The 13,143-nt window shown below is 39.3% G+C and overlaps 1 protein-coding gene across 1 annotated transcript in view; it reads left to right on the forward strand.

The window, feature by feature from the left end:
- LOC108879461 (solute carrier family 45 member 4) overlaps positions 1-13,143 on the forward strand; it is a 52,236-nt gene that overhangs the window by 26,898 nt on the left and 12,195 nt on the right. The window contains 1 exon segment of the mRNA XM_018670736.2: positions 12,211-12,399. Coding sequence (XP_018526252.1) covers positions 12,211-12,399 — 189 coding nt within the window.

The following is a 13,143-nucleotide window of genomic DNA, read 5'->3' on the forward strand; positions in this document are numbered from 1 at the left end:
TCTCAGGTGATGTGATGACGAGGGACAAAGAAATATCGGGGGAAGCAAATTCTTTAAACAAGGGCTAGAGCTAACCGTTATTTTCACTGCAGTTATTGTTTTTATGGATCAATAATTCAGTAAATCATTTACTCTCTTTGTCTCTGAAGGGCAATCAATTGTGCAGCAGTGAAACAGAAACACAGGATCATATACAGACATGATTGTAAGAACATAATATGTTTTAAAATTTAGATCCTGCAGAGATACTGGAGGGTTAAGCCATAAAATGTCAGAGTATGATGTTCATCAAAAATCTCCAGAACCTGAGTAAAATCAAACTACTTAACAATTACACTGTGGTCACCAGCAAACAAACCATTTCAGTCTACACCTCATATGAAAAAAGAAACAACACAACAAACTCAAGCTAATTTGGGGTCAAAACATTATACCATGCAGTTGCTAATGTCAGCAAACTTTAGATAGACATTGTTTGTTTGACATTAATGAGTCACTTCACTGACTTTATGCTGTGCTGATCTTGTAGTTGTCACTTGTAGCCACAGTGAGTGAGTTCATCAGGAGACTCGCTTTACATTTAACATATTTGATAAGAACATTTAGTTGTAGCTAAAAAAAAAAAAAAAAAGTAATTTTAGCAAATGTGAAGTGACAGCTGCAATCAAAATTACAATCGAACATCTGTCAGTTGACTTGTAAATTAATTGTTTCACATCACAAACAGCCAAGCAGAGTTGCCATGTGCTGTTGTCCTAAATCTGATGCGTGCGTGCAGGTGCACATGTGCGTTATCGAGCTCCCATTACAGATGTTTTGTTTAATGAGATTCATGTGGCCTCCAGAGAGCCTGATATGTAAAATAGACCGTATGTAAACACCAGAGCCTCACTGCATTAACATTTCACCCACAGCTTGTCCAGAACATCACAGCCAGTAACCTCTGAGCTCAGCAGTGATTTCAACGCAAGGCTAATATGACATAAAACTGCTGCTGATTCAATTATGGGTGTTTTCACTTTTACACCACACAGATTGTGAAATGATAAATCATAACCACACCCTGACACTGAGACATTTTGATCACAGATACATATCTGATATGGAGATTATGTTTTAGTATTCTCTAAAACAAATTCAGCTGAATAAATACAGTAATGAGTTATCACTGTTTCTGTGTCGCATGATGTTTTTGTAAAATCTAAAATACAGAATGAGTTGGACCGTAGTACACTACAGTCAAAGTCAGTCAGTCAAAGTGACTAGAAAATCTATAAAACCTAACAGCACGACACACACACACACACACACACACACACACACACACACACACACACAACAGGCCCAGTAGCCAGCACGCTGGTAATGGCTGGCCTCAGGGTTATTTTCTGTGTGTGAGTTTATATTTAAAGAGGGGGAGTATAAAAACATCTGCTCTCCCTCACTGAGACTTTGACAGTATATAAACGAGAGGACAGATGGATGAGTACTGACAGATTTATCTTGTATAGTCATATATTGATCTTAAAAGGTGAAGGCAGGAAGTGATTTCAGTACAAGAGTACTAATGTTCAGAATTTTAGCAGTCTTTGGCCAGGAAAATATTAAAGCTCATGATGCTTCCTCCACAATTTACTACCCTGCTTTCCATTTGCATGTGTGATTTGAGATAAAAACAAATTGCAGAAGGCAATATAGTTTTCCAAACATTACTTCTAGCAGGCATTTTCTGTCAACACAAGGTAAAGTTAAGGATGTCCCTCTGGCTAAATTCTAATCTTCTATCAGAAAAAAATATATTTTCATAAATATATTTTTACCATTAACTTGTGTATCAACAACCAAACTTATAATTTACTCTGACATTTTGAATCCGACTCCTGAACACACCCTTCTAATCTCTGCTGACCTACTGTACTTGTGGTTACGTAAGGTTACGGCCTGATCTCTGCTGATTGGCTTTATTGATCACTTCTTTGGTAGTGAAAGGGCAGTCAGTGATGCCAGTGTGAGCTTCTGTGTGTGATAGGTCAGTCACAGGCAGGGGCTGGCCCCCATGCTGTCAGTCACATATGGTCATATATTAATGTATATGACAGATGGTGGAGGTATTAAAACAGTGCACAGTAAAATACATTTAAAGCAAACATTTGCCAGATTTCACACTTGATATTTCTTTCTCTGTATCAGTCTCTCCCTCTCTCTGCCTCTCTCTCACTCTCTCCCAGTAGGAGGTCAGTTTACTGCAGTGGTGTTACATAACTCTGCTGACTAGAAGCAGCTGTGTGTGTGTGTGTGTGTGTGTATGTGTGTGTGCATACATGTAGGCTTCATGCAATTTTAATGTCACCATTTACGCAAAGAAGAACGGCTGGTGTTTTTTTGTTCTTTTTTACCCCTATGCACAGACACACATTTAGTGGGTATTGCACACGTCCTGTTTGGTGTTAAATGAGCTGAATGGATGACTCCAAAACCAGTTTCTGCTCAGTGTAAAACAGAAGTGTGTGTGTGTGTGTGTGTGTGTGTGTGTGTGTGTGTGTGTGTGTGTGTTGGCCTTGCAGTATGTTTGTATGTGCAAAATAAAGCTCTAAAGAATGACATTAACAGTCTGTGAGGATGAACACACACTGGGTTTGGCCTCAGCTCTTATTCAGTGCAATAATAATTTTAAGTTTCTTTTTTCTGAGGTGTTTTGTCACTGTTGTTCTGCTTTGATTGGATAAGGAGCTTCATGTTGTCAGCTGTGGTTGACACAGCCATACATCACTCAGTATTTCATTCAACTAGGCACTTTATTAATGATGACCTTGGCTGTGCAGCTTGTGTACCTTTTGTCTGCATTTGCCGGAGTCTGTCTGGGTACTGGAAACTCTGTGTGCCTCAGTTGTGTGATTGATGTTCACACCATCTCTTGCTGCTGGGAAATACTCTGACTCACTCCTTTCTCTCCCACTGTCTCTCTCTGTCTCTGTCCTCTTCTTCCCTCACTTCATTATCCTCCTGAGCGTTAGCGCTGGCTGAAGACGCAGTTAGCAGGCAGCACAAGCTACCGTCTTTGTATTTGTTCTCATCTCAGCGGCATTCAGATCACAAGGTTTCACAGATACCTGCTGGATGTTCAGTGTCGTATAGAAAGCTGTTTGTTCGTCATTTACACAGCCTATAAAGTGCTACAATAAATTAGTTTCTGAATAATCTTCAGTCATTCAACTTATTGATAAGTTGATTGTTTTAGCTGCAAACCTCTGAATAAATAAAAGTACTGAAGCTAAACTAACTTCTTGTTTTGAGATCAGAACACAGAGCTTTCACTGGTGTCGTGCGAGATACAGCCTCCTCAGTTGGGCTAAGAAGAAGCAGTTTTCAAAGTCACAGTGGTCTGATTGATTATGTGTTTGCTTACTGATGACTGATGGACAGTGACCACAAATTCAATTCAAAGAGAATTCTGGGAAATTAAGTAAATGACAATGTCAAGGTAGATAAGGCAGACTAAGGGGAAATAGGTACACTTACTATAAATTAAAACAATAACGTCCCTTAAGATTGGATTTGTCCTCATTGTCAGTCACACAGTAATGTTAACAAGCGTTAAAAACCCAACTGGTAATATTTTTGAGATATACCATCTTAAATAATTGAAGAAATAAGTTTTTACTTTAAGAATAAAAATCTCTAAAAATATTATTGTTGTAAACAACCCTTTAACGGCATCAGAAATCATATGCATGCATACATTGAAGACGATGTATTGTCCCTTTATTTAAAGAAAAATACAAAAGCGATTTAGTCAGTTGCTCTAGAAATGGGCTTGTGTGTGCTAAGAAAAACTGCAGTCCTTAGTGTTGGCAGAAAACCTACAGGCAAATGCTTATCAATAATGAAATATTGACGTTAATATTTCAAATCTGCTCCCAAAAACCATCTGTCACAAACACTATTTCTTTCTTTTCTTTCCTCTCTTTCTTCCTCTCTGAATAATACACCTGACTCAGTTCTAGTGTTGTGTTTGTTCAAAAACACCTGCTTCCTCCGCTCCTTTCCTCATGCTCTCTGTCTCTCATTCTATCGCTCTCACCCTCCTTCCTTCCTGCCCACTTTCTCCCTTCGTGACCCCTGCCCTACTCTCACTTTCACACCATTTCTCTGGCTCTTTTCGGGGACGCTTGTCATATTTCTTGCGGTTTTCTCACGCCAGCGCAGGATATGAAAGGATTGTTTTGTGTTTATGGGAGAATGGGAATGGGAGGGATGGGAAGAGAGAGAGAGAGAGTGGGGAAGAGAGGAGAGGTGAGGGGAAAAAGAAGGGGAGAATGAAGCTGTTTGTTGGAAAAAAGTCGGATTGTTTGATTTCAACTCACGAGTTTATGAGAGCTGGAAGGAGATATTAGAGTTTGTTTGTTTGTCGAGGAGGAGACTACTCACTTTCAGTTCATTTTGTGAGACAGGAGGAGCGAGAGGAGAATAGGAAGGTGGAGGGAGGGATGGAGAGATACGGACGTGAGGATAGGGCGATGGTAGCTTTTGTTTATTGGGCAGAAACTTAACATTCCCATGGTCGTGAGAGGTGAGGCAGGCGATTCAGAGAGGTGGAGGAGTAAGAGAAAAGATAAGATATATCCCTCACTGTAACTCTGCCATTAATAAATATTGTGCTTCATTCGTTCAAAAACAATGTTGCCTCTGAACATGATCCAACCAGCAATTACGGTTCCTACAACATGCATTTGCTGTTGCAGTTCTAGTTGTAAACTTAATTTCTTGGAGACCGTGTTGTCTCATAACACATAATCATAACTTTTAAAAGAGAATTTGAACTCACTGTGTAATTAAAATAACCCCAAAATAAAACTCAAATGTGCTTTCCGATAAAGTCCAAAAGGGTGTGTCCACGCTGACAGATGTGTTACCAGATAGACCAGTGGGGTTGAGATGTTTTTTGAAAGTCAAGACGTTGGACGAAGAAAAGGATCGGATTCTCTCACTGTCAACAAATCACATGACAAGACCAAAACCAACAGTGCATGAGTCCGTCTCTCTGCCATTTATTATTACTGAAGATACACATTTTAAAAAACACATAGTCACAGTTTCATTTAAAAAACAAAACAAAACAAACAAAAAAAGGTTAGATGATTTCCTAAACCTGTATGGTGCTGAAGATTTTAGCAACCGTTATTCAAGCTTAACTAAGCAGTGTCTTTGTAGGTAACTACTTTCAGGTGTAGATTAATACATGTTCAATGTAAAAGTGAATATACAGAAAAACAGCAGCAGGATGGTGTGGGACTGACTGAAAATAAATCACCTGTGTTCATGGTAATAAATGAACATGTCACCCAGTGCGATGGTGTGACTCAGTAATGTTATTTTAATAGCTTTTAAACAACAATGGAGTTGTGTGGCACAGATGAATAAGATACACACATAATGCTTGACAGTATGATCAACTGGTTATTGATTTTTAGTTTTCATAGGCTTTCAAAACAGACATACCGTTATCTTTGCTTGCATTCTTCCTTGAAACAAAGAGAGGACTGTTTTAAATTTACAGCTAAGACTGGAGGACTCATGATATTAATGTCAACTGATCATAATCTTATGTTTGGAGGATAAAACAGTGGGCCTCATTCATTTAAAATACATATTTTTTAGATTATGTGGGAGCTCATATATTGACGGAGTCAAGGGAAAAGATCTATTCTGTCTATAAATTCTGGGTCATGTGATTCTACAAGGCAACTTTTTCCTCCACTGAAGTATTTTAGAAACACAATAGCTAAATGTTCTCTTTTGTTTTTAACATTTGAGGTTTTTGTCATTCAGTCATATTTTGGTAAAACCTCCCTCCACTTCAGATGAGCTAATCAGGGAACAATCGGACAAACAATTGGTCCCAGAAAGTTCCACTCTTCTAAGTGCTGGGACGACGTGAAGTGTCTACGCAGGAGTCGTGATGAATGACCAGTCTGTGCTCCCAACAGTCACACATTGAACTCCATTTTTAGAATGTGTGTGTATGTGTGTGTGTGTGGAGGAAATGTGCATAGTAAAAATGCACGCTTTGATGATAGATGGAGCAGACTGTACATTTTTCTTTCCCACGATCAATCAACAACATTCACTGATGTCTGACAGCCTGAATATGAACTTTTTCTGTCGGTCTCTCCATCCTGCCGGCTTTCTCCCTCTCTGTCATCCTCATTTCCTCCTCCCTCTCTCACCTTATCCTCTCTCTCTCTCTCTCTCTGCCCTCTCTTTTTGAATTTCTTTGATCGTAATCCTTTCTCACACTCCTTCTCTCTCTCTGTTTCCTCCCTCCCTTGTCTCTTGCTGCACTCATTTCTTTTTCTCTTTTTCTAAAATACTTCCTGCGTCTTGATTCTCTCAGTATTGTTCCCTGTGTATGTGTGTGTTTGCACATACAGTACTAGGAGTGTGTGGGAACTCAGCTGTGTGTGTGTGTGTGTGTGTGTGTGTGGTGTGTGTGTGTGTGTGTTTTATTTTGGTAGGTGAGTCTGTAGGTCTGTGTGTGTGTGGGAACAGAATCATGTCTTTATTTACTAGGTGCTGACTGTGTTTCTCTGTGTCGTGTATGTGTGTGTGGGAACTGTTTACTAGAAACTGTTTTCCTGTTTTGATGTTGACAAACCTACAGACAGACAGATTCCTATCTGCCGCCTTGTCTCCTACTTTATGGCTCTGCCACTGTTTTAACAGGTATTGTGTATGTGCCCTGTCTCCTCAGTGTCTTGTTTCCCGGGTACAAATGCATACATAAGTGTGCGTGTGTTTACATATACCTCTGTGTGTGTGTGTGTGTGTGTGAGAGAGAGAAGCAGAGAGAAAAGACTGAAAGGGGGCTAGAAAAAAATAAATGTGAGACAAACAGAGAGAAACAAAGCTTTCCTTCGTTCCAACAAACCCCACAACAGGAAGCCCTGTGTGAATGACACAGCCATATTAGGAGCCAGGAAGAGAAGGTGATGGAGTCTCCGTGGTGACGGGGTTCCCAAGACCTGGTCACCACGGTGACAAAGGGTCAAGCCCTGTTTAGGGCTGTCTCATGAGAAACACAGAGGTCAACAGGAGCACAGCCTGTAAAGTTTAAAGAGAGGGTGTAGTGTTAATGTAACACTACTGTGTGATTCTGCATCGCCACTAAGAGTGAGTGAGATGGTTCTGAATAAATAACACCAGTTGTGGAGTTTACACGTCTTTACTAGAAGGCCACACAGGTTTACATTTGCTGTGTGTGGTCTTTAGAAGAATAGAAATAACAGAAATATCACAATAATCAATCAATAAAGATTAATCACTAATGAAAACAGCTGTTGTCTCCACCCCAATGTAAATGCAGATCAGTTTTGTGACATTTTTGACTTTTGCACACATCCCTGCATGCATTCGGTGTTATGTAATTGGATCGGCCTCACTGCTTATTTCAGATGGATGAGGCATTTTGTTGTCAGTGATACTGAACTTACAGTAACTGTCGTCATATTTTATAATTTAACAGACTGGATGTTTTTCTTAATGCAGGCAGTGTTCAGTGTTCAGTACGCCCGAGTCAAGTGATTCATAACAGCAGCGGCTGTAACAGTGATATCAGTCATGATCAAAGGCTTCTCCTGACCGCTCATGAGGCTGTGACTGTAACTAACCTGTTTGTGGCTCCTGGTGGGTGGGGGCGTTGATCACCGTGATGATGTGTGTGTGTGTGTGTGTGTGGGTGGGGGGGTTAAGATTATCCCTAAAACCACCTGTGGTTTACTTGGTCTGCTGACCAAAATGTGGTAAAAATGTTCCCAAAATGTTGATTTTAGATAAGCCATCACCCACGGTTAAAACCCAGCTAACTTGCCCTGCTGCTACATGACAGTGAAGTGCATTGCAATCCATTCATTTTGCCCGAAAGTCGCAAAAACAATAATAAGCCCAAAACACTTCACATAGTCTCAGTTTCATGTTGCACTGCTAAACTTCATTTGACAGGAAAATACCCACCCCCCCCCCCCAGGACTTGGCGCATTTTAATGATGACTATCATCAGAAATCATGTTGTTGACTTTCTGGCTCAGACTGTGAGGGGATGACAGACCATCAGCTCATCAGAAACATGTGATTCACCAACAGCGACGAATGCATGAAAATCACCACGATTGCGGCAGCTAGGTTTTCACATGACAGCAGCATTTTGCAAACTAACAACTCCCCATCCATACAAACCCAAACCCCCAAACTTCCAGAAAATCTCATAGGCTGACGACAGTTTCGTCTGCATCAGACTCAAGGGCGCAGACTTTGTTGAGTCATGCAAGATTTCCCTGCATTTACCAACCAAATCAGCCTCATGTCTCCTGTGCTCTTTGCCAAGAACCAGTCAAATACTTGACTGGATGCACTGGCTCAGTCAGCAGGTAAACTGTCCAGACGGACTGGGTCACACCTCAGACTATTCAGTCACTGTACCAATATAAAATGCTGTTAATGGGTCTGTGCAGGAGGTGGGGACATTTCAGACAAGTGCTTTGTAATTAGATATCATGGCACTCAGTTATTGACGTTTGTGTCATTAAAGAGGTCTGTTTGAGAAACATGAAAGTGCATTTTGAACTTATAAGAGCCTAATGTCTTCTCTATTAGATTAGCTGCCATCAGCTCTGCAGCTCCTTTTCCTCTCTCTGTCTCTTCTGTTCACTGAGGAATGAATTATCAGTGTCATCTTCCTCAAATCAATCTGCAGCATTTCCACATCTCTACTGTCTTTTCCTTTGAGATTGCTGTAGATTTAATAAAAAGCAAGAGAGGATTATGGCTTTTCCTCCTCACACAGAGTGAAACAAACTCAAAAATACCTTCTTTGTGTGTGTGTGTGTGTGTGTGTGTGTGTGTTGTTGTGTTGTGTGTGTGTGTGTGTGTGTGTGCGCGCGCAGTTTCTGGGCAGTAATGTTAGCCTGTTTTTGAATAATTCCAGTTTTTCAGATGATTTAAGAGAAATACACCCTCACCAAAGCTTAAGGTTTAATAAAACAAATGTTAAAAGAATAAAGTGCACCTGAATTCTTTAGAGCTACACAGTATGATCTGGAGGTTTTTTGTTTTTTTTTGTTTTTTTTTGCTGCCAGGAAGTGTTTTGGACAGATCTTTAACTGGCCTCTGCCCAAACTGGTGTTTACCTATATCTGCTGCATTGTCCTTGTTAAATAAAATAAAGAGTTATATAATCTTATTTCTTTGAGAGTAAAATGGATAAATGTATTAATTTCTGCCAGAGCCTCTTCAAATTCTGACACTATGTAGGGGCTTTGAAGCATACCAACCTCTTAAGTTTATTAAGTGCGAAGATCTAATTCCCAAACTTTGAGCAGGGCCATCGATCATTACTTGCGCCAACTTAGTCTGGCGTATCCTCAAACTGCAAGCAGACCCATTAAAGAGTGGGACAGACTCTTTATGTTGACATTTTTAGTGTCTGTCTCTTGGTATCTCTGTCTGTTGTTTCTTTATGGAGAGGATTATGTGGCAGCCAACTGGCAGTTAATGTATTTTCAGTGAGCTGCATTAAGCGACAGTTTGACAGTGAGACAGTGATGAAGTTCTGTTTTAGTTATTTCTGATTCAGCTGACTTCACTCGGCTGAAAGACTGTCTGCCTCCTCAGGTCTCACCTCGTCATCCTCCTCCTCTCCCTCCTCTTCTCGCTCCTCTTCCTGCTCTTCCTCTCATCAGCTTGTTATTTTGTCACTGATAATGCTTGGGTGTGTTATGACTCAGTGATTACTGATTTCATTATGTGATGATTGATCATAAGTGCAGCTTGAGACTTTTCTGAGTAACAAATAACAGAGATGCCAACCTTTATTAGTTTAATTTAGTAATGTGTTAATTATGCGTTCAGTGGGTGAGGTGAGATTAAGAAACATTTGGAGTGTTCATATTCAAAGTGTCAGTTTACTAATGTGTGTAGCTTACTAACATCCATGTCTGATCCATCTTATCCTAGTACAGTGTTACTGATGTGCAAAAAAAAAAAGAAAAAAAAAAAAAACTTGAACCAGGTTCAACAACAATACTGGGTGGCTGATGATAGTTATTTCAGTTAGTCAAACCTGTCTGATATTTGGACCTTGAAAAACAAATTCTAGTCATGTATCTCATGTATATATCCTTGCTTCTCTCAGTTATCATCTCTGATAATCTTAATATGAAATCTTGAATTGTCTTTTTTTCTCCTGAGGCCACATCACACTTCTGGTTTTTGAATAAATAATTGTAAAAATAAATATAACAAATTGTAAAAATAAGGATAAAATTTGTAACTTATCATTCTGGTCTCATTTCAGAAGATGATAATGGGAATTGAAACTACATTTCACTCTTCGGTATATTTAGCTACTGCAGGTCACTTCAGTTGTATTCTCATATCATGATGTCTATGTGATCAGTGAACCAGTGTCTAATGTACTGGAAAGTATCTCTGTGCATGATTGCATATTCACACAGTTTGTCCTTGGCCCTGACACTTTTATGAGGTTTTACAAGGAGTTAATTAAAATCCGGTTTTGTTAGTTAAGAAGTATGCGTGTGATGGGTTTCCAAGGCGTTGTGTGACATGATTCAAAGATATTGAAAGCATGTGTACTGTTCACTCAACAGTATGTGTTTCTATTATGTTACTACATCCTGGGTGTGCCTATTAAGTTATAGGTTATTTCCATTTACTGCTCCTAATCTTAGACCCTGTCATGCAGCATGTGTGTTTATTATCTTCACCTGGTTTGCAGCAATGGAAAAGTAAGGTACAAAAATAAATTGATATGTGCTTAGTAACAAGGGCACAGGAAGCGGATATGGATTTAAAATAGTCAACATAAGCAAGAGGTGAGAAAAGAGGGGTTGTTTTCTCTTCAGCTTGTTTTTCTATTAGTCACCATCACTTATAGTTATTTTTTATCAGCCCCCCCCCCCTTTGGGTTTATGAGTTTGATTAAGTTTATTTATGCACTAATAGTCAAAACTAGTAGTTTCTTTTGTACTTTTCAACAGAAGCAATCGCAAAGATATTTGTTTCATCCATTTACATACTCATAATCACAATATTCCTGGTAGACAAATTCCCCCTGCTGTGTTTCTATTGTGTCTGTTAACACACAAAAGCCCGAGAAACTTGATCACTGAGTCTCCACTCTCCTGCTTATTCTCTCTGCATTAACCACTACACTGGAGTCAATGTTTCGGCTCTTTGTGGGATAATCCGAAGTGAACGTTCACACAGAGACGCTGAATGGACCCGAGATAAATCCCCTTGTCGTGTACGGTTTTCCCTTTGTATGGGTTTTAACAGAAGGTGTTGAAAAAGTCAGCCACAGGTCAGCTCTTGGGTAACTGAGGTGGCAACACAACACAAACACAACAGCAAATTTATGTTGCTCTATACTTCATGAGTAACCACAGCAACACTGGTACCACATGTAGAAATGAGGTTGTTTTATGACATTATATGTACTAATTAACATTATAACATTTGAATATTATTGACTGAGCTTTAATGATCGTGATCTTAATGATCTTTGGTAGAAAGTATAATTATAGCACGGTGATAATAACTAATAATGGATTGTTGGTTTTACTGATTAGCGTGCACTATTATGATACAGTCTGTAATCCTTATACAATATATTGATTTAACTAGTATTGTCGAAATGTATGAGTTGGCTTTTTGTATTTGAAGGTATGAGCAATTGTAAGGATCCTGCAGTATGTCTAGAGATTAATGCTCTTTGATGCAGTGACGCTGAGCCCGAGGGGATAATAAAGTACCTCATGTTATGAATAAAAAGAAGTGTCTTTACGTCACCATCGCCCATTTATCTTTTATATGTGCAGAATAAAATAAAGTTACTTAACTGCAGTTTTCCCGAGGCAATAATCAAATGCACACCCATATCTTTGTCTTAAAGGCTGATTGAAAAATAATCAGTTTAATTGAAACTAATCAAATAAAAATGATGACTGTTACAGTTAGGATGTTAGTTGCACCCCCTGGTGGATGACCATGGTCAAATCTCAGTTGTTTGTCGGTTATATCTCTGAAAATCATTCAAACACTTTACCATAAACTATAATTAGCTTTTCACTCATTCCTCTTAACCTGTCTGCATCTCTGTCTATAACACATTCCTGTCCTTTGTCTGTGTGTTTCCAGGTCTTCCAGAGCAGTACTACAGTCTAACGTGGTTCCTCAGTCCGGTCCTTGGCCTTATGTTCACTCCTCTGATCGGCTCGGCCAGCGACCGCTGCACTCTGCGATGGGGCAGGAGGAGACCTTTCATCCTGGCGCTGTGTATAGGAACGCTAATAGGAGTGGCTCTGTTTCTGAATGGATCGCTGATAGGTGAGTATGTGCCACATGATATTTACATTCTGTATATCGGAGTAAATGTATTATTTATTTTCTGTAAAAGATCAGTCACTCATCACAACAGAGCACAAAGTGATAGCATGAAATATTTCGATGGACTGAAAGTATAAAACCCCAAAATATTAAATTCAATCAGATGAAGTAAAGCAGCAAATTCTCACATTTAACAACCTGGAACTATCAAATTTTGTCTTTTAGTCTATGATGTGTAAAAAAAACATGTAGTGCCAAAACACTGATTGTAGCTTACCAGAGTCCTGACGTGTTTTATTCCTCAAACCGAAACATAGTTCATTTACTATCATGTGCAAATCAAGACAAACAGCAAACCTTCACATTAGACAAGATGGGACCAGTAAATATTTGTAATTTTTGCTTGAAAAATGATTGATTATCAGAACAGTTCATTTTCTTATGATTGACTAAATTACTAATCATTATAGCTCCAGTTTACACATTTCAAAAAAGAAGAGTTGAAAATAGTTCGAACCAGAAATCAATGACACTGGTTCCACCCCTGCTGTCATTACATTTTGGCCTGAAATTACTTTCAGTTAAATTCGTGCCATCTGCTGAACGTTGTTATCTAAACCACCTGAGAGTATCACAGCCCCTTTGGGAAATAAACCCCAAACTCTGTCAACATGAGTACTGTGCACTTGTTCCACAAAGGAAATAAAAGAACAGGACAGCTTCCTTCCCAGCATCACTGAGAGT

Source organism: Lates calcarifer, linkage group LG3 (genome assembly GCF_001640805.2).
Source record: "Lates calcarifer isolate ASB-BC8 linkage group LG3, TLL_Latcal_v3, whole genome shotgun sequence".
In the NCBI taxonomy this organism is placed as follows: Eukaryota; Metazoa; Chordata; class Actinopteri; family Centropomidae; genus Lates; species Lates calcarifer.